Source organism: Rana temporaria, chromosome 1 (genome assembly GCF_905171775.1).
Source record: "Rana temporaria chromosome 1, aRanTem1.1, whole genome shotgun sequence".
In the NCBI taxonomy this organism is placed as follows: Eukaryota; Metazoa; Chordata; class Amphibia; order Anura; family Ranidae; genus Rana; species Rana temporaria.
The window spans coordinates 631,871,516-631,890,755 of NC_053489.1; the positions used below are offsets into that span (position 1 = coordinate 631,871,516).

General features: G+C 45.1%; 1 protein-coding gene across 2 annotated transcripts in view; it reads left to right on the top strand.

Moving 5' to 3' along the window:
* The window catches only part of CRMP1 (collapsin response mediator protein 1), a 120,852-nt gene that overhangs the window by 20,842 nt on the left and 80,770 nt on the right, over positions 1-19,240 (top strand). Inside the window, exon 1 of one of the 2 annotated variants that reach the window (XM_040335406.1) lies at positions 2,864-3,059. The exons of the other annotated variant lie outside the window; for it this stretch is intronic. Coding sequence (XP_040191340.1) covers positions 3,021-3,059 — 39 coding nt within the window. The 5' untranslated portion in view covers positions 2,864-3,020. Of the gene's footprint in view, positions 1-2,863; positions 3,060-19,240 lie in introns of those variants that run through there. 2 annotated transcript variants of the gene reach the window in all.

Below are 19,240 nucleotides of genomic sequence, written 5' to 3' on the forward strand. Positions count from 1 at the left end.
CCTAGAATATGAAAAATGATATCGGAGAACTGGAGAAAGTGCAGAGAAGGGCAACCAAGCTGATAAGAGGCATGGATGAGCTCAGCTATGAGGAAAGATTAGAAGAACTAAATCTATTCACTCTTGAGAAGAGGAGAATAAGGGGGGATATGATCAACATGTACAAATATATAAGAGGTCCATACAGTGAACTTGGTGTTGAGTTATTCACTTTACGGTCAACACTGAGGACAAGGGGGCACTCTTTACGTCTGGAGGAAAAGAGATTTCACCTCCAAATATGGAAAGGTTTTTTCACAGTAAGAGCTGTGAAAATGTGGAACAGACTCCCTCCAGAGGTGGTTCTGGCCAGCTCAGTAGATTGCTTTAAGAAAGGCCTGGATTCTTTCCTAAATGTACAGAATATAACTGAGTACTAAGATTTGTAAGTAAAGTTGATCTAGGGTAAATCCAATTGCCTCTCGGGGGATCAGGAAGGAATTTTTTCCCCTGCTGTAGCAAATTGGATCATGCTCTGCTGTTTTTTTTTGCCTTCCTCTGGATCAACTGTGGGTATGGAGTTGGGTGTATGGGATTGTACTGTTTTTTATTTAGTTTTTCTTATTTTTTGTGGTTGAACTGGATGGACTTGTGTCTTTTTTCAACCTGACTAACTATGTAACTATGAAATATATTTTCAGTTGTCTCACACTTTTTTGTTATGTATAAGTCCACTTGTGTTAATTCATAGTTTTGATGCCTTCAGTGTGAATCTACAATTTTCATAGTCATGAAAATAAAGAAAACTCTTTGAATGAGAAGGTGTGTCCAAACTTTTGCTCTGTACTGTATATGCCACCCCATACCCGCAAGCGTGATCCATCAGGCCATTTATTAACGGAGTCCAGATGGTTAAAGCGGTAGTTTCCCCTCAAAACAATTTTTACCCTTAGATTGATGCTCATTTTGTCTAGGGGAATCGGGTAGTTGTTTTAAAATCAAAGCAGTACTTACCGTTGTAGAGAGCGATCTTCTCCGCCGCTTCCGGGTATGGTCTTCGGGTATGGGCGTTCCTTCTTGATTGACAGGCTTCCGACGGTCGCATCTATCGCGTCACGATTTTCCGAAAGTAGCCGAACGTCGGTGCGCAGGCGCCGTATAGAGCCACGCCGACTTTCGGCTACTCGTGACGCGATGGATGTGACCGTCGGAAGCCTGTGGGAAGACTGTCAATCAAAATAGGAACGCCCAGTCCCGAAGACCATACCCGGAAGCGGCGGAGAAGATCGCTCTCTAAAAAGGTAAGTACAGCTTCGATTTTAAAACAACTAGCCGATTCCCCTAGACAAAATGAGCCTCAATCTACGGGTAACTTTTTTTTTTGAGGGGGAACTACCGCTTTAAGGACAGTCATTTCCAGAGAAAAATTGAGCTAGTTGCAGCATGGTGGCTTAGTGGTTAGCACTTCTGCCTTGGAGCACTGGGATCCTAGGTTTGAATACCAGCCTGCCAAGTTCTCTCTGTATTTGCATGAAACAAGAGAGGGCCTCTAACAAAACTAAGCTCAGATTAAATATGGGGGTACCATCATCCAAATAATAATTGAGAAAGGAGACAATTCCCCTAGTAGTCTCCAAAAAGACAAGAATTGGACTATCTCGGTACCTTGGACAGAATACATGTGGAGTAAAGTTACTTTTTTATTTATAAAAAAAACAGTAAAAGGAGGACATCTAAATACTTAGGGCCGGATTCAGGTAGGAGATACGACGGCGTATCTCCAGATACGCCGTCATATCTCTGAGTTGCGGCGTTGTATCTATGCGCCTGATTCATAGAATCAGTTACGCATAGATTTCCCTAAGATCCGACTGGCGTAAGTGTCTTACACCGTCGTATCTTAGGCTGCATATTTACGCTGGCCGCAAGGTGGCGCTTACGTCGATTTACGCGAGGAATATGCTAATTAGGTAGATACGCCGATTCACAAACGTACGTCCGCCCGGCGCTATTTTTTTACGTCGTTTACGTTAGGCTTTTTCGGCGTAAGGTTGCTCCTGCTATTATGAGGCGTACGCAATGTTAAGTATGGACGTCGTTCCCGCGTCAAATTTTTTAATTTTTACATCGTTTGCGTAAATCGTTCGCGAATGGGGCTGTACGTAAGTTGCGTTCACATCTAAAGCATTGACGATTTGCGGCGGAATTTCGAGCAGGCGCACTGGGATTCTTTTACGAACGGCGCTCGTAAAACACGTAAAAAACGCTGAGTCACCATTAATTTGAATAAAACACGCCCACATCATCCCCATTTGAATTAGGCGGGCTTCCGCAGGCCCACATACGGCGGCGTAACGTATCGGCGATACGTTTACCAGGTAATTTACGGCGGCGTAACGTATCGGAGATACGTTACGCCCGCACAAGATTACGCAGGGCTACCTGAATCCGGCCCAATCTGTCTATACACGTGTTTCACTAACAACTTGCAGCTTAGAAAGGGGGAAAGTAGACTACATGCATATGTGATAGGGATCTTAGAGTTTAAGCTCCTTGGGGGAGGGACTGATGCAAATGGAAAGCACTGCTTACAATTGTTAGTAGTATATAAAAACCTATAATAAAAGAATGAATTGTCAGCTCCTTTGCCTTTGCCATGTGCCTTCAGTTCTGTGTGGGCACCCATAGACTGCACATTCCTGTCACCTGGCATGAGCCCATTCCTTTGCAGAGTCTCCTCCACCCACCCAGCATTACACGAGTGTCAGTCCTTGCCTATGAAGGGATTCCTTCCTCCTCTATTATTGGATGATAAGGATAGCAATATGCTCAGCCAGCCTGTCATTCTCCCCGGCCGCCTGTAGGAGGAGCTCTCGGCAATCTCCCGGGGAGGCTCTTCCCTGTATCGCTGCAGCCGATCAGGCGGCTCAGAAATATATTTTTTTTAAATCGCCGATTTATTTTTCCTGTGTGTGCGCGAGGAAGTTCCGGCGATCTTCTCTGACTTGTGTTTGTATTTGTCGGTGCACGATCGCTCCATCATGTCTTACCAGGGGAGGAAGAGCATCCCGCACATCACGGTAAGCTTTCAGCACCAGCCGCTGTCCTTTGTTACACTGTCTGGCTGCATGGATGGATGGATGGGTGGATGGATGGGAGTCACCCCATGGGGGGCAATCATGTCCCATCACCGGGACATCTTATTATCCTGTGCAGGGCTCATCACATCTATATACAGGACTCATATCATCTCTATTATTATTATATGCACAGACTGGGAGCACTGGGGGGAACTGGGAGCACTGGGGTGGAAGTAATCCAGCCTGCTAGCACTGCACACTATACTGTTTATATGTACATGCCATGTTATAGGGCAAAGAACACTTACCCTCACTGACCAATCAGAATTGATCTTGCAGCCTTCATATTTTTGAACAATTTCCTAAGGCAAGGAACAATTACTATTACTGACCAATCAGGATTTATCATGCAGGCTTCATATTTTTACACTATACTATTTATTTGATCATGTTATTTTATAATTACCCTGAGAACAATTACCCCCCCCCCCCACTAACCAAATATGGGGGTAGATTCACGTAGCATTTACTTTAATTTCAAATCTGCGCTGGCGTATATTTACGCCGATTCTCCAAGGCAGATACGCCGAAAAAATAGGCTTCCTCCGCCGACGTAACTTGAATGCGGCGGCGTATAATTGTGTGCGTTCTTACGTTGGCCGCTAGGGGCGCTTCCGCCATTTTCGGCGTAGAGTATGCAAATTGCCTAGTTACGCCGATTCACAAACGAACGTGCGCCCGGCGGTAGTTTTTTTACGACGTTTGCGTAAGGCTTTTTCGGCGTAACGTTGTTCCTGCTTCTATGAGGCGCACGCAATGTTAAGTATGGACGTCGTTCCCGCTTCGATTTTTGAATTTTTTACGTCGTTTGCGTAAGTCGTTCGCGAATAGGGCTGGACGTAATTTACGTTTACGTCGAAACCAATACGTCGTTGCGCCGTACTTGGGAGCAATGCACACTGGGATATGTACATGGACGGCGCAAAACGTCAATCACGTCAGGTCATCATAGATTTACATAAAACACGCCTCCCCCTTCCACATTTGAATTACGCGCTCTTACTCCGGCCCCATTTACGCTACGCCGCCGCAACTTACGGAGCAAGTGCTTTGTGAATACTGCACTTGCTCCTGTAAGTTGCATCGGCGTAGCGTAAATACGATACGCTGCGCCGCCGTAACAATGCGCGCCCATACCTGAATCTAGCCCCAAATTTATTTTGCCTGCTGCCATTACACTATTTAAGAATGCAAAGAACTATTACACTCATTGGCCAATCAGAATTTATTTTTATTTTTGCACTAAATAATAAGGCAATGAACAATCACCCCCCACTGACCAATCAGAATTGATCTTGCAGCCTTCATATTTTTTAACAATTTACTAAGGCAATTACTATTACTGACCAATCAGAATTTATCATGCAGGCTTCATGCGATATAATTAGCCTGAGAACAATTACCCCCTCACTAACCAAATATAATGGCCCGGATTCAGAAAGGACATGAGCGCCGCCGTATCTATGCGCTGATTCTTAGAATCAGTTGCGCTTGAATTCGGCCAAGATACGACTGCCGTAAGTCTCCTACGCCGTCGTATATTGTTTGCACTATTTAATAAGGCAAAGAAAAATGACTCCCACTGACCAATCAGAATTGATCGTGCAGCCTTCATATTTTCGAAGTTTTCTAAAGTAATGAACAATTACTTTTAGGCCTCGTACACACGAAAGGTTAACCAGAGGACAACGGTCTGATGGACCGTTTTCATCAGTCCAAACCGATCGCGTGTAGGCCCCATAGGTTATTTAACCTTATCTTAAAAAAATGAGAACTTGCTTTAAAATTGAACCTATGGACTCCTAACCGATAGGTCAAAACCGATTGTTAGTATGCAAAAGCATCGGTTAAAAACCTGCACATGCTCAGAATCAAGTCGACGCATGCTTGGAAGCATTGAACTTCATTTTTTCAGCACGTCGTTGTGTTTTACGTCACCGCGTTCTGACACGATCGGTTATTTAACCTATGGTGTGTAGGCGCGACTGACCATCAGTCAGCTTCATCGGTTAACCTATGACAACGGTCCTTCAGACCGCTGTCCTCTGGTTAACCTATCGTGTGTACGAGGCTTTACTGACCAATCAGAATGTATCAATGCAAGATTCATATTTCTACACTATACTTTTTATTTTTTTCATGCTATATAATTAGGCAAGGAGCAATTACCCCCAACTAATCAAAATGTATCTTGCATTCTCTCATTGCAGCTTTGATATTTTTGTACATCCAATCACCAGAGGTTCAGCCTGGTGTCATTATATCCTATTATCCTGTGCAGGGCGCATCACATCTATATACAGGACTCATATCATCTCTATTATTATATACACAGACTGGGAGCACTGGGGTGGAACCAATCCAGCCTGCTAGCACTGCACACTATACTGTTTATATGTGCATGCCATGTGATAAGGCAATAAACAATCACCCCCCACTGACCAATCAGAATTTGTCTTGCAGCCTTCATAGTGTTTGCACTATTTAATAAGACAAAATAAAATTACCCTCGATGACCAATCAGAATGTATCTTGCAGCTTTCATAGGCCCAGATTCTTAAACGAGGTACGACGGTGTATCTCCAGATACGCCGTCGTATCTCTAAGTTGCGTGGTCGTATCTATGCGCCGGATTCTAAGAATCAGTTACGCATAGATTTCCCTTAGATCCGACAGGCGTAACTGTGTTACACCGTCGTATCGTAAATGCATATTTACGCTGGCCGCTAGGTGGCGCTTCCGTCGAATTCTGCGTCAAGTATGCAAATTAGGTAGATACGCGAATTCCCGAACGTACGACCGGCCGACGCAGTAAAGTTACACCGTTTATGTTAGGCGCTTTTCCCGGCGTATAGTTGCCCCTGCTATATGGTGGCATAAGTGCGGCGTAACAATGTTAAGTATGGCTGTCGTTCCCGCGTCGAAATATGAAAAAGTTACGTTGTTTGCGTAAGTCGTCCGTGAATGGGGCTGGACGTCATTTACGTTCACGTCAAAACCAATGACGTCCTTGCGGCATACTTTGGAGCAATGCACACTGGGAAATTCCACGGACGGCGCATGCGTCGTTCGGGAAAAACGTCAATCACGTCGGGTCACAGTACATTTACATAAAACACGCCCCCCTGATCCAAATTTGAATTAGGCGGGCTTACGCCGGCCGATTTACGCTACGCCGTCGCAATTTATGGAGCAAGTGCTTTGAGAATACAGCACTTGTCCGTGTAAGTTGCGGAGGCGTAACGTAAATCAGATACGTTACGCCCGCACAATTTTACGCGGATGTACGAGAATCTGGGCCATAGTGTTTGAACTATTTAAAGCGGATGTTCCGCCAAAAAAATATATTAAAAGCCAGCAGCTACAAATACTGCAGCTGCTGACTTTTAATATTAGGACACTTACCTGTCCTGGAGTCCAGCGCTGTCCGCAGCAGAGGAGGAGCGATCGCTCATCACTCTGCTGCTCCCCCCTCCATCCACGGTGAGGGAACCTGGAAGTGAAGCGCTGCGGCTTCACTGCCCGGTTCCCTACAGCGCATGCGCGAGTCGCGCCACGCCCGCCGATTGGCTCCCGCTGTGTGCTGGGAGCCGAGTGTTCCCAGCACACAATGGGGGGGGGGCGACGGGATGTGACGCAATGCCCGTCTTTTGCCCGTGAATGCCGGGCCGGAAGTGGGTGCAAATACCTGTCTTTAGACAGGTATCTGCACCCCCCTCCCCCCTGAAAGGTGTCAAATGTGACACCGGAGGGGGGAGGGTTCCGATCAGCGGGACTTCACTTTAGGGTGGAGAACCGCTTTAATAAGACAAAAAAAAAAACAATTACCGTAGTTGACCAATCAGAATGTATCTTGCAGCCTTCATACTTTTACACTATTTAATAAGGCAGACGACAATTTCCCTTACTGACCAATCGGAATTTATCTTCACATTTGCACATCACCATTGTATTTTTTTTTTTCAAACAATTCTTGCTGGAGTGTATTCTGCGATGGATTACACGGGTGGATTGATGAGACGTGACAGATCCTGTATCCTGTGCTAACAGTTCAGCTGTTTTTTGATGTAGTAAAAATGGTGCGTCTCTTTTATCAGAGAGTAAACAGCGGCCGCCATGACAGGGACAACACCCCCAGATCTATTCTTGGTAGGACCTCATACTGAGACATAGAGGGGATCAGCGGGATCTCGTACAATGGCCTCTGCCTGCTGTTGTATAATAAGACTGTCCCTTTAATTCATGTCACTATGAGGAGCATGTAGAGGTATTATTAAGGCTCACATGATAGCGGGGCATACCATCGCATGGGAGAGGAGAGAGGGGAATGCTGGGAAATCGCCAGCCTCGGGAATGCATTCTGCCCGGGGGGATGTATTGTCTTTTTTTTGGGTCAAGTCACAGCTGAATTGTATTTTTATTCCCGTTCATTTATTGCAGACGTGTCAAATGATTTATATTTTTGCTATTTTCTGATGAATATATATCTACTAATAATTAAAATGCATTCATGTTACATTAATGCAGATGTTGGATCTTAATAATGTATGCAGCGAGGCTGGAAAGTCGTACAGCTTATGGTGAGAAGAGTCTGGAGCAGATCTTCTAATGCTGATAATAAAGAATTCACAGGGAGGTAGATTCAGGTACTGCTGCGCACTCTTACGGAGGCGCAGCGTTACGTTTTTACGCTACGCCTCCGTAAATTACTTGCGCTACGATTGATTCAGGAAGCAGTAGCTCCGTAATTTGCGGAGGCATTCCGTAAAAGTGGCCGGCGTAAGCGCACGTAGTTTAAATGATCCCGTAGGGGGCGTGGATCATTTAAATTAGGCGCGTTCCCACGCCGAACGTAGTGCGCATGCTCCGTTGGGAAACTTTCCCGACGTGCATTGCGGTAAATGACGTCGCAAGGACGTCATTTGCTTCAACGTGAACGTAAATGGCGTCCAGCGCCATTCACGATTCACTTACGCAAACGACGTAATTTTTAAAAATCGCGACGCGGGAACGACGGGTATACGTAGCATTGGCTGCCCCTGCTAATAGCAAGGGCAGCCTTACGCAGAAAACGACGAACGCAAACGATGTAAAATGCGTACGCAGGGCGCGCGTAGGGTTGTGAATCGGCGTGAGTATGCAATTTGCATACTCTACGCTGACCACTACGGGAACGCCACCTAGCGGCCTGCGTAAGAATGCAGCCTACGATACGACGGCATAAGAGCCTTATGCCAGTCATATCTTAGGCTGCAGTCGGCGTAACAAGCTTTCTGAATACAGAAAAGTCGTTACGCCGGCGCAACTAAGCAATTGCGCTGTGTAACTATGGATACGCAGACGCAATTGCTTACTGAATCCACCCCAGGATGTATAAGGAAAGATCGGTCTTATTAAATTTGTTGTGACCTCAATCTGCCAGGTCGCTCGTCACCAAGTGTATAATGTCCGGCTATTATAGGAAGACGTATTCATGAATAGCGGGAGGTCTCTATGACGATACGCTGGCTTTCATTTTCTATCCTGCACAGGGAAAGTGAAATTTGACGTCTGATTGGACGCTGCAGTTCTTTATTGTGCGCTCCGGGTTTTCCAATGAGTGAGATTGTGTGCAAGTGCACTGCTGGTGTATTGTAAAAACGTGGTTTATCCTGACAGGAGAAAATCAGCGTTAAATGGGTTGTAAAGGAAAAAATTTTTTTCCCCTAAATAGCTTCCTTTACCTTAGTGCAGTCCTCCTTCACTTACCTCATCCTTCCATTTTGCATTTAAATGTCCTTTTTTCTTCTAAGAAATCCTCACTTCCTGTTCTTCTGTCTGTAACTACACACAGTAATGCAAGGCTTTCTTCCTGGTGTGGAGAAAGCCTCTTGAGGGGGGAGGAGGCGAGCAGGAGTGTCTGGACGCCCACTAACACAGAGTTCCTTTCTCTATCTGCAAAGTAGAGAGTTCTGACTTGCCTGCTCGCCCCCTCCCCCCCTCATGAGGCTTTCTCCACACCAGGGAGAAAGCCTTGCATTACGGTGTGTAGTTACAGACAGAAGAACAGGAAGTGAGGATTTCTCAGAAGAAATAAGGACATTTAAAAGCAAAATGGAAGGATGAGGTAAGTGAAGGAGGACTGCACTAAGGTAAAGGAAGCTATTTAGGGGGGGGGGGAATCCTTTACAACCCCTTGTCTACTCACATAGTTTGTATTAAAAACATCTTTGCCATTCTGAAGCTTCCCCCCAACCACTTTGCATATTATTTTATATATATTGTGATTCTGTACTTGCCAAATATGCTGCAGAAACCTCCCTCCACTCTGGCGGCAATCATTTTAACTGTGGGCAGCTGAAGCCTCTTCCTGGATTTACACAAACACACAGAGGCACACCTCCAGCTTTTAGCTCTGCAGCTCTCAGCCCTCTTATGACTCACCCCCTCTCTCTTCCTGTCCGCCTGAGAGAGCGTCGCTCTGATCCTTGTATGGCATAATGTCTGTGGTAACAACTGTAACCAGTTAGGGACTGGGACTGGGTCCAAAAAAGCTAAAAGTTCTGGAAGATCGGCCTGTGAATTCAACGTAAAGAAGGAGGTGTTCTTCCGTATCGTAACTGCTATTGGGAACCTCCATCTATATGTACCGCCAACCTGTGATACTTGATCTAATACTGTCCGGAGCAGGGCTTTACGTTGTAGTGGGGCTCTTGATATTTTTTCCAGGTAATATGTTAACCCATGCCCCCTCCAAGTCCACCATACCTGCCTCCCAGGCCTTCTGTAATAACTTCTCTATGTGTGAATTGAGGGAGACAGCCTATCACTTCTTTTATCTAGTTCCATATTAATAGATGCAGCTCCCTCCATCAACCTATAAATACCTTTTTCGTTGAGGCTGCTTCGATCTATAGTCGCTGGAAGGCCCCAAAGTCTCAGGTTATTTCAGCAATTTCGATCCTCCATGTCTTCTAACTGTAGTTGAACGGCTATGGCTGTTCCCATATGAGAGACTATATTCCTCTCTTGTTCCAGAGTGTTAGTTGTAGTCTCATCCACTGTAAGATGGTCTGATATTAACTGTATCTCCGTATGTACTACCTGGATTTCTTTATAGTGAGCCTCTTCTTCTCTGTAAATAAGTGCCTCTATGTTTTCCTCATGGGCAATGCCTGTATTAATGTCCTCAAGTCTACTTCCTCCATACAGAGTGGTACCCCATTGTCCTGCTGTAAGGAGAGTCGTCTCTCCAATACTAGTATCCGCTGAGTGTCTGGATTGGATTCTGTTTCTGCCATGATGGTAGGTGTAGCCTGAGTTGTCTGCAGGTTAGGCGTCCCGGGTTCTTGTCTTTGTGGGTTAATCTTACTCCCGGACCCATGTCTATCTGCAACTGAGAAGCACTGCTGAATCTCAGTTTGTGAATCCCCATTTTCCCTGTTTCCCGCTGCATGATCGACTGAATACCTCTCTCCCTGCTATTACTGAAGTAATTTACCACCTAGGGGCTAGGAGTGATCCAACAGCTCAGCTGCCGCGTGTACTGCTGTAGCTGCTATTGCTGGGGTAGTCCACTAATCTGAAACCAGTAGAGATTTAAGCATGCAGCCGCCTTATGTATCGATGTCCCCGCTATTTCTCTATTGCTAGGGGGATCACAAGGTCTAGAGTCAAATAAGATCCAAGGGCCAGATTCACAGAACAGATACGACGGCGTATCTCCTGATACACCGTCGTATCTCTTGTTCTATCTATGCGGCTGATTCATAGAATCAGTTCCGCATAGATAGCCCTAAGATCCAACAGGTGTAATTGACTTACACCGTCGGATCTTAGGATGCAGTACCTCGGCCGCCGCTGGGTGGAGTTCGCGTCATATTCCAGCGTCGGGTATGCAAATTAGCAGTTACGGCGATCCACAAAGGTTTTTCCCCGTCGTTACGTCGGCGCACGTCTTAGTTTCCCGTCGCAAAGTTAGGGCTGCTATTAACATGGTGTAAAATTACTTCACCATGTTAAAGTATGCCCGTCGTTCCCGCGTCGCTTTTGAAATTTTTTTTTTCCGGCGTAAGTACGTTACGCACGTCGCGATTCACAAACACGTCGCGCCGCCGTAATTTCGCGCAAAGCACGTCCGGAAAATTGCGAACGGAGCATGCGCAGTACGTCCGGCGCGGAAGCGCGCCTAATTTAAATGGTACCCGCCCCATTTGAATTGGGCGGGCTTGCGTCGGACGTGTTTACGATACACCGCCGCAAGTTTACAGGTAAGTGCTTTGTGGATCCGGCACTAACACTGAAAACTTGCGGCGGTGTAACGTAAACGGGTTACGTTACACGGCCGCAATTCTATGTGAATCTGGCCCCAAGAGCTTGGCTGCTGTGTATTCCACTATCCCTGTTATTGCTGGGGTAATCCAATGGTCTAGAGCCGGAAGAGATCAAGGCGCACTGCTGCTGTGTGTATCACTGTCCCCTCTGTTGCAAGGTCTGGAGTCAGGTAGGGCCCAAGAACTTGGCTACCGCATATGCTGCTGTCCCCTCCGATGCTGGGGGTTATCAAATGGTCTAAAGCCGGGGAATCAGCTGCCATGTATCTCGCTTTCGTCACTCTTTCTTCGGTGGTTAATCAATCTGGAGCTGGCGGAGATCTAGGAGCTCAGCTACGTCCTCACCCGGCCATGCCTTTAGTTATTTGTTATTATTATTATTACATTTTTTAATGGTTAGGGGTTAATTATTTATTTATTATTACATAGTATTAATTTATTATGTTTATTTATGATTATTTCTACTTATTTGTGTATAAATTTTACATGTATTTATTCATGTATAAATATTATTAGCAGTAGTAATATTAACACCCTAACCCTAACAAAATAAATAAATAATAAATAACTCTATTCCTAATCCTAACCCTAATCTAACCTTAAAGGGGAGTTCCACCCACAATTTCACTTTTTAAATATAAATACCCCTGTAATACACAAGCTTAATGTATTCTAGTAAAGTTAGTCTGTAAACTAAGGTCCGTTTTGTTAGGTTGTTACCGAATTTAGATAGTTTATAATCTAGAAATAGACCGTGGCCATTTTAAGTGTGGGCATCATGAAGCCAGACTGTATGACTTCCTGGATTTCAGCTTTGCATATCTCGCACATGCTCAGTGCACAAGCAATGTAATAGGTTTCAGTCAGGTTTGCAAGGACTACTGGGAAACATGATGCCTATCCCAGAAACCCTTGCAAATAGCCTAGGCAAATAAGGAGGAGGAAGTAATGAAGGACTACAAAATAAAGGTATTTACAAGCAACAAATTAAATAAAAATTGTCCATTCTGAACACTATGAGATTAGAGCATGCAGCACATACAAACATAAAAAAATGGGTGGAACTCCACTTTAAATCTAACCCCTTACCCTAACAAAAAAAATAATAATAATAATAATAAAAAAAAAAATAAAAGCGGATGGAAAAGCTAAAGAAGCTGAAAAACCTAACAACAAATCATGCAAAGGATGATAGTTTTCTCTATTGGCTAATAAAAAAATGCCAAAGCTCAAAAATGCAAAAAATAAAAATAAAAATCACACATAAAAACACTCAATGATGCTACTGCCAGGTGTGAATGCAACCTAAGCCTGTGTTCACACTACACAGATGCATGCAAGTGTGCATGCTTTATTTGTGCATTTCTACATATTCCACCTTGTTGCATTTAAGGCAGTCCACTCTTTTCAGTGAGTTGCAGTGTGCAAGAAATATGGTCCTCACCCATCCTGTTAGCTAGTTTCCGGGTGCCTGTCAATTGCACTCAAAATTGTTACAATAGGAAGTGGATAGAGGTGTTCACATTGCAGTGTTAACACTGCTTTGTATTACTGCAAGGCAAAAAATAACGCTGCCTGCAGAGTTTGGCAGGCATTGCTACTTTGCAACTGTCTCCATTCACTTCTATTAAACTCACTACAACCATAACTTAAATGTACTGTATATGCACCTATGGCATTTACAGTGCATTTACGGTGCGGTTGCAAAGTGTCAAAAGTGATCATTTACCATTTTAGCGTTATAAAGAAAAAAAAAAAGAATACACAGGGTGTTTGAGAAGTGTTGCCTGACGCAACATAAACGCTTGTACAATATATCCTAAGTGCTCCTTAAAGCGGTTGTATACCCGCAATTTTTTTTTTACACCTGCAAGGCAAAAGCCATAATTAGCTAGTATGCAGTGCATACTAGCTTATTATAAAATACTTACCTTAAAACGAGGTGTAGAGAACTTACCTGAGATGTCATCTTGTCTCGGCGTGTCTTCTGGGTATCGCCGCTCCAGCGCTGTGATTGGCTTGAGCGGCGATGTCATCACTCCCGTGCATGCGCGCAGGAGATTTCATTCCGGCAAGGTCCGGCGGCTGCCGGCCCTTTAGCCGAGGATCCCCCCTGCGCATGCGCCGCTACAATCAGCGGCGCATTGCGAGGGAAATATCTCCTAAACCGTACAGGTTTAGGAGATATTCTTTATACCTACAGGTAAGCCTTATTATAGGCCTTATTATAGGCTTACCTGTAGGTAAAAGTGTTAGTAAAGACTTTACTACCACTTTAATGCTATAGGTGCATTAATGCACTTTTAGGCTGCTTTAAAATTTAACGCAAGTGTGAAATAGCCCTTACTGTTTGTATGCAAAGTTTTATTTACTCTTGCTCAAAAAATAAAATCTAATGACAATTTAGTATTTTCGCATTTTTTTATTTTTAAGAATGATGAAATATTACAATGCAAGAAAAACATACAAAAAGCACTTACAACTAATAACAGGAGTAAATAAATGAATATATGACCAATAAAATAGAATACAAATGTTCCATGGTAATCATATGCTCCATCGCAGTGTTTTCCTGTCGGGAAAACTGCGATGGAGCATACACACGGGCGGGATTCCCGACCAAAAGCTCTCATGGCAGTTTTCCCAACGGGAAAACCGATCGTGTGTACGAGGCTTAAGGGTTCCTCGAAGAGGAATTGGAGGAGTCCAGAACGGGAGAAGTACTTCCATTGGGACCATATGTAATGAACAATTTTTTGTTCCTTTGAGAAAACTTGTAAGATTTTCCATATGTTCTATATCATGAACTTTACACAACCACTGTCCTGTAGTGGGAGGCAAAGAGGACTTCCATAGAGCTGGGATGCAGGATTTGGCCTTCTGCCTTAAAGCGGAGTTCCACCAAAAAATTGAACTTTCGCTTTAAAGGGGTTGTAAAGTTATTATAATTTTTTTTCAATAACAGACATGTTATACTTACCTCCACTGCACAGCTCGTTTTGCACAAAGTGGCCCTGAACCTGGTCTTCTGGGGTCGCTCTGCGGCTGTCTCGGCTCCCCCCGCGAGGACTCAACACCTTAATGCGAGTGAGCTGAGTGTTTGCGGGCTTGCTCCCGGGATACAGCCGGCGGCCATACCAGCTGACTGTATCACTCGGCCCCGCCCCCCGGCGCGCCGCGTCATTGGATGTGATTGACAGCCTATGGGTGCGCTGCTTTTAATCCATCCAGTGTAGCCAATAAACGGCCAGGCTGAGTGGCGAAGAGGATGTCGGGGGCGAGCGCGCGGGACTTTCGAGGGGTCGGGTAAGTATAACGGGGGCTCGGGGGGCGGTATTGTCGGATGTTTTTTCACCTTAATGCATAGGATGCATTAAGGTGAAAAAACATTTACCTTTACAACCCCTTTAAGGGATGGTGACCCCCTGCCATTTTTTTGGGGGGGGGGACTCATCTTTTAGAGGGTTCCAGCTCCCACTTCCTACCGGGCACCGCGGCACCGGAAGGAATTTCACCTCTACCCCCTACTTCTCAGCAATCATCTGGGACGATGTTTGCTCGGTCAGTCACGGAGCACAGCGTTGGCTCGCGCATGCGCAGTGCATGCTCGGCTGTGAAGCCACAGCTGGGCGCTCACAGTGACAATGCCGGTGCCGTGGAGAGGAGGGAGAAACAAGCGGGGCTTCGTTCCCCCGCATCGCTGGACCCTGGACAGGTAAGTATCCGATTATTAAATGTCAGCAGCTGCAGAATTTGTAGCTGCTGACTTTTAATATTTTTTTTGGTAGGAACTCCACTTTAACTAGATGGATAATGATGGAATTTTTGTACATTTGGAGAGTAATATCATTATGGTGTAGGAGGAATATAAAGACAATTTAATGGAAAAACATTGTATTTAATTTGTAAAGGACCGCACAATGCTTTGTACCAGAGATAAATGAATCACTAGAGAAATTAAAGAATGAAATATGGACTTGTCTCTTCAGTAACAATATAATAATGGAATGTGCTTTGCTCAATGACAAACACTAATGAGTATATTTATAAAAAAATAAGAATTTACATAGCAACTCACCCAGTGAAAGTGAATGTACATTTTGTTCTGTGCTATTGGGGAAGAAAAAAACAAAACAATGTTATTTGGCTATTTTATATGCTGGTTGAAAATTATTTCCATTGATTTAACCACTCAAGGACTGGACCAATATGCTGCTACATGACCCAAGGGGTTTTTACAATTCGGCACTGCGTCACTTTAACAGACAATTGCGCGATCATGCAACATGGCTCCCAAACAACATTGGCGTCCTTTTTTCCCCACAAATAGAGCTTTCTTTTGGTGGTATTTGATCACCTCTGCGGTTTTTATTTTTTGCGCTATAAACAAAAATAGAGCGACAATTTTGAAAAAAATGCTATATTTTTTACTTTTTGCTATAATAAATATCCCCCAAAAACATATATAAAATTTATTTTTTCCTCAGTTTAGGCCGATACGTATTCTTCTACCTATTTTTGGTAAAAAAAATTGCAATAAGCGTTTATCGATTGGTTTGCGCAAAATTTATAGCGTTTACAAAATAGGGGATAGTTTTATTGCATTTTTATTATTTTTTTTTTTTTTACTACTAATGGCGGTGATCAGCGATTTTTTTCATGACTGCGACATTATGGCGGACACTTCGGACAATCTTGACACATTTTTGGGACCATTGTCATTTTCACAGCAAAAAATGCATTTAAATTGCATTGTTTATTGTGAAAATGACAGTTGCCGTTTGGGAGTTAACCACAGGGCGCTGTAGGATTTAGTGTTCACCTAGTGTGTGTTTACAACTGTAGGGGGGTGTGGCTGTAGGACTGACGTCATCGATCGAGTCTCCCTATAAAAGGGATGACTCGATCGATGCGCCGCCACAGTGAAGCATGGGGAAGCCGTGTTTACATATGGCTCTCCCCGTTCTTCAGCTCCGGGGAGCGATCGCAACGGAGCGGCTATAAACGAATAGCCGCGCCGTTGTCCCGGATCGCTCCCCGAGGGAATCGACCCACATCTAGGCATCTAGGCAGGGACGTACAGGTACGCCAATGTGCCTGTACGTGCCATTCTGCCGACGTATATCTACATGCGGCGGTCGGGAAGCGGTTAAAACAGAAAATACCACATTTGGCCAATTGATGGCAAAAAAAAAAAAAAACTCATAGCGGGTTTAACCTTGCTCGACTCTATTTGAAGTGAAGAAAAAGTTTTGCCTTTTAGATTTACTAAAGTGGATGTAAACCCAAAATTTTTATTAGATTTTTTTGCTGTCACAATGTACAGTATAAGATTTCCTATCACCTGTGCCCAGTCTTGCCACATAGAGTTAATCCAGCTCTGAGCAATCCTCTTTTATTGTTCAGGGAAATAAAACGGAGAAAAACCTTAGTCCGTTCCGCCCCCTTGCTGTGAGTGACAGGTTATTTACATATCTCATGCACTAGCATGGAGACAGGCATTATTTTTTAATTCCCACCCCCACTCCTTTTCTGAAGTCATGTGGTTACTTTTCTGGATTTTGACTGGATGTTAGTGATCATAGCAGAATTTAGTGTAAGGAATACACAGGAACAAATGCATGTTGACAAGGGGAGTGTAGAGGTTGGCGGGGAGTCTACTGACATCACGACTCCACCCACAAAGCTCCAGACAACAGATCCACCCACAGAATCTGCAGTTTTTCAGTTCTTATAACAGACAGAGGGGAGACATTTGACAGGTAAGGATACATGCAGGAGGTATCTATATCCTTATAGATCAGCACTATGGCAGTAGGTTAGAAAGGATGAGAGTGGGTTTACATCCACTTTAAATAAATTCATTCTTTGCTTTTCCAGTGCGATCACAGCCCCACGTGTAGGATCATCTTCAAATTTCTTGACGCTGCGCTTTAACTATTATGCCCTGTACACACGATCGGTTTTCCCGTCGGAATAAACTCAGACGGTTTTTTCGACGGAATTCCATTCAAGCTGTCTTGCATACACACCAAATTCCGACCGTCAAGAACGCGGTGACGTACAACACTGACGAGCCGAGAAAAATTAAGGTCAATGCTTCCGAGCATGCGTCGACTTGATTCTGAGCATGCATGGTTTTTAGTCCGTCGGAATTGCATCCAGACGAACGGAAATTAAAGCGGGAGTTCACCCATTTCTAAAAAAAATTTTTTTCTTCCCCTAGATTCCTGCTCGTTCGGTCTAGGGGAATCGGCTATTTGTATTAAAATAGGTGCAGTACTTACCCGTTTTCGAGCTGCATCTTCTTCCGTCGCTTCCGGGTATGGTCTTCGGGAGCGGGCGTTCCTTCTTGATTGACAGTCTTCCGAGAGGCTTCCGACGGTCGCATCCATCGCGTCACTCGTAGCCGAAAGAAGCCGAACGTCGGTGCGGCTCTATACTGCGCCTGCGCACCGACGTTCGGCTTCTTTCGGAAAATCGTGACGCGATGGATGCGACCGTCGGAAGCCTCTCGGAAACCTGTCAATCAAGAAGGAACGCCCATTCCCGAAGCCCATACCCGGAAGCGACGGAGAGGATGCGTCTCGTAAACGGGTAAGTACTGCACCTATTTTTAAATAAATAGCCGATTCCCCTAGTAATAACGAGCAGGAATCTAAGGGGGAAAAGTGCCCTCTAAGGGTGAACCCCCGCTTTAATCAGAAAAATTGAGAACATGTTCTCTATCTAATTCTGTCGGAATTTTTGACGGAAAAAGTCAGCTGGGGCATACACACGGACAGAATATCCGATAAAAAGCTTCCGTCGGACAGAGGCGCTTTGCTGGCGCTATAACGCTAAAAATAGCACCTTGAACGTGCCTCTCCTCTCACTCCAATGTGAAAGCCCAAGGGCTTTTACACTGGAGCAGTGCGCTGGCAGGACAGTAAAAAAAAGTCCTGCTAGTCGCATTTTTGCAGTGCTGTAGGAGCGGTGTATACACCTCTTCTAAAGCGCCCCTGCCCCGTTGAAATCAATGGGCAGCGCCACCGAACTGCCGGCAAAGCGTCACTGCAGAGGCGCTTTGCCGGTGGTTTTAACCCTTTTTTGGCTGCTAGCGGGTAAACCTGCAAAAAACAACGGTAAAGTGCCGCTAAAAATAGCGGCGCTTTACCGCCAACGCCTCAGTGTAAAAGCGCCCTTAAGAGCACCTGTCACTTTTAACGACTTTTTTTCCTGATGGTTATCCTGAATATCAATTTGCACATGGTTATCAGTTTATTTTTCATTTTTTGTATATATGCAGGGCTGTATTTTGGCCTAGGCCGACAAGGCCCAGGCCTAGGGCGGCACTTTGCGGGGGCGGCGCCCCCCCTGCACAAAAACATCCCCCCGACCGTCCTCCCGAGACCCAGCTCCCGCGGCCTCCTCCCGGCTCACATACAGCCTCTGAGGTGCCTGACCAGTGCAGAGTTATCTGCAGCCTTGCGTGCTGCGCCGGGGTCTGGGAGCCTGGATGTGTCTTCAGAAATCACCATGCAGCGTGACATCCAGCCCCGACTCAGGTAGGAGACACCGTTGTAAGGGGAGAGTGGGGAGCAGGAGTGTATGGCAGCCAAGGAGTGAGTGTATGGGAGGCTGTGCAGTCTCATTGTTTTGTGTTTGGAGGACTGGTGGCAGCCCGTTTTTGCTGGGACTTGTAGTTCCCCCGTTTTTGCTCGGACTTGTAGTGCCCCGTTTTTGCTCGGACTTGTAGTGCACTGTGGGGGCCGAAATATGGCAGCCCCGTTTTTGCTGGGACTTGTAGTGCACTGTAGCGGCTGAGAT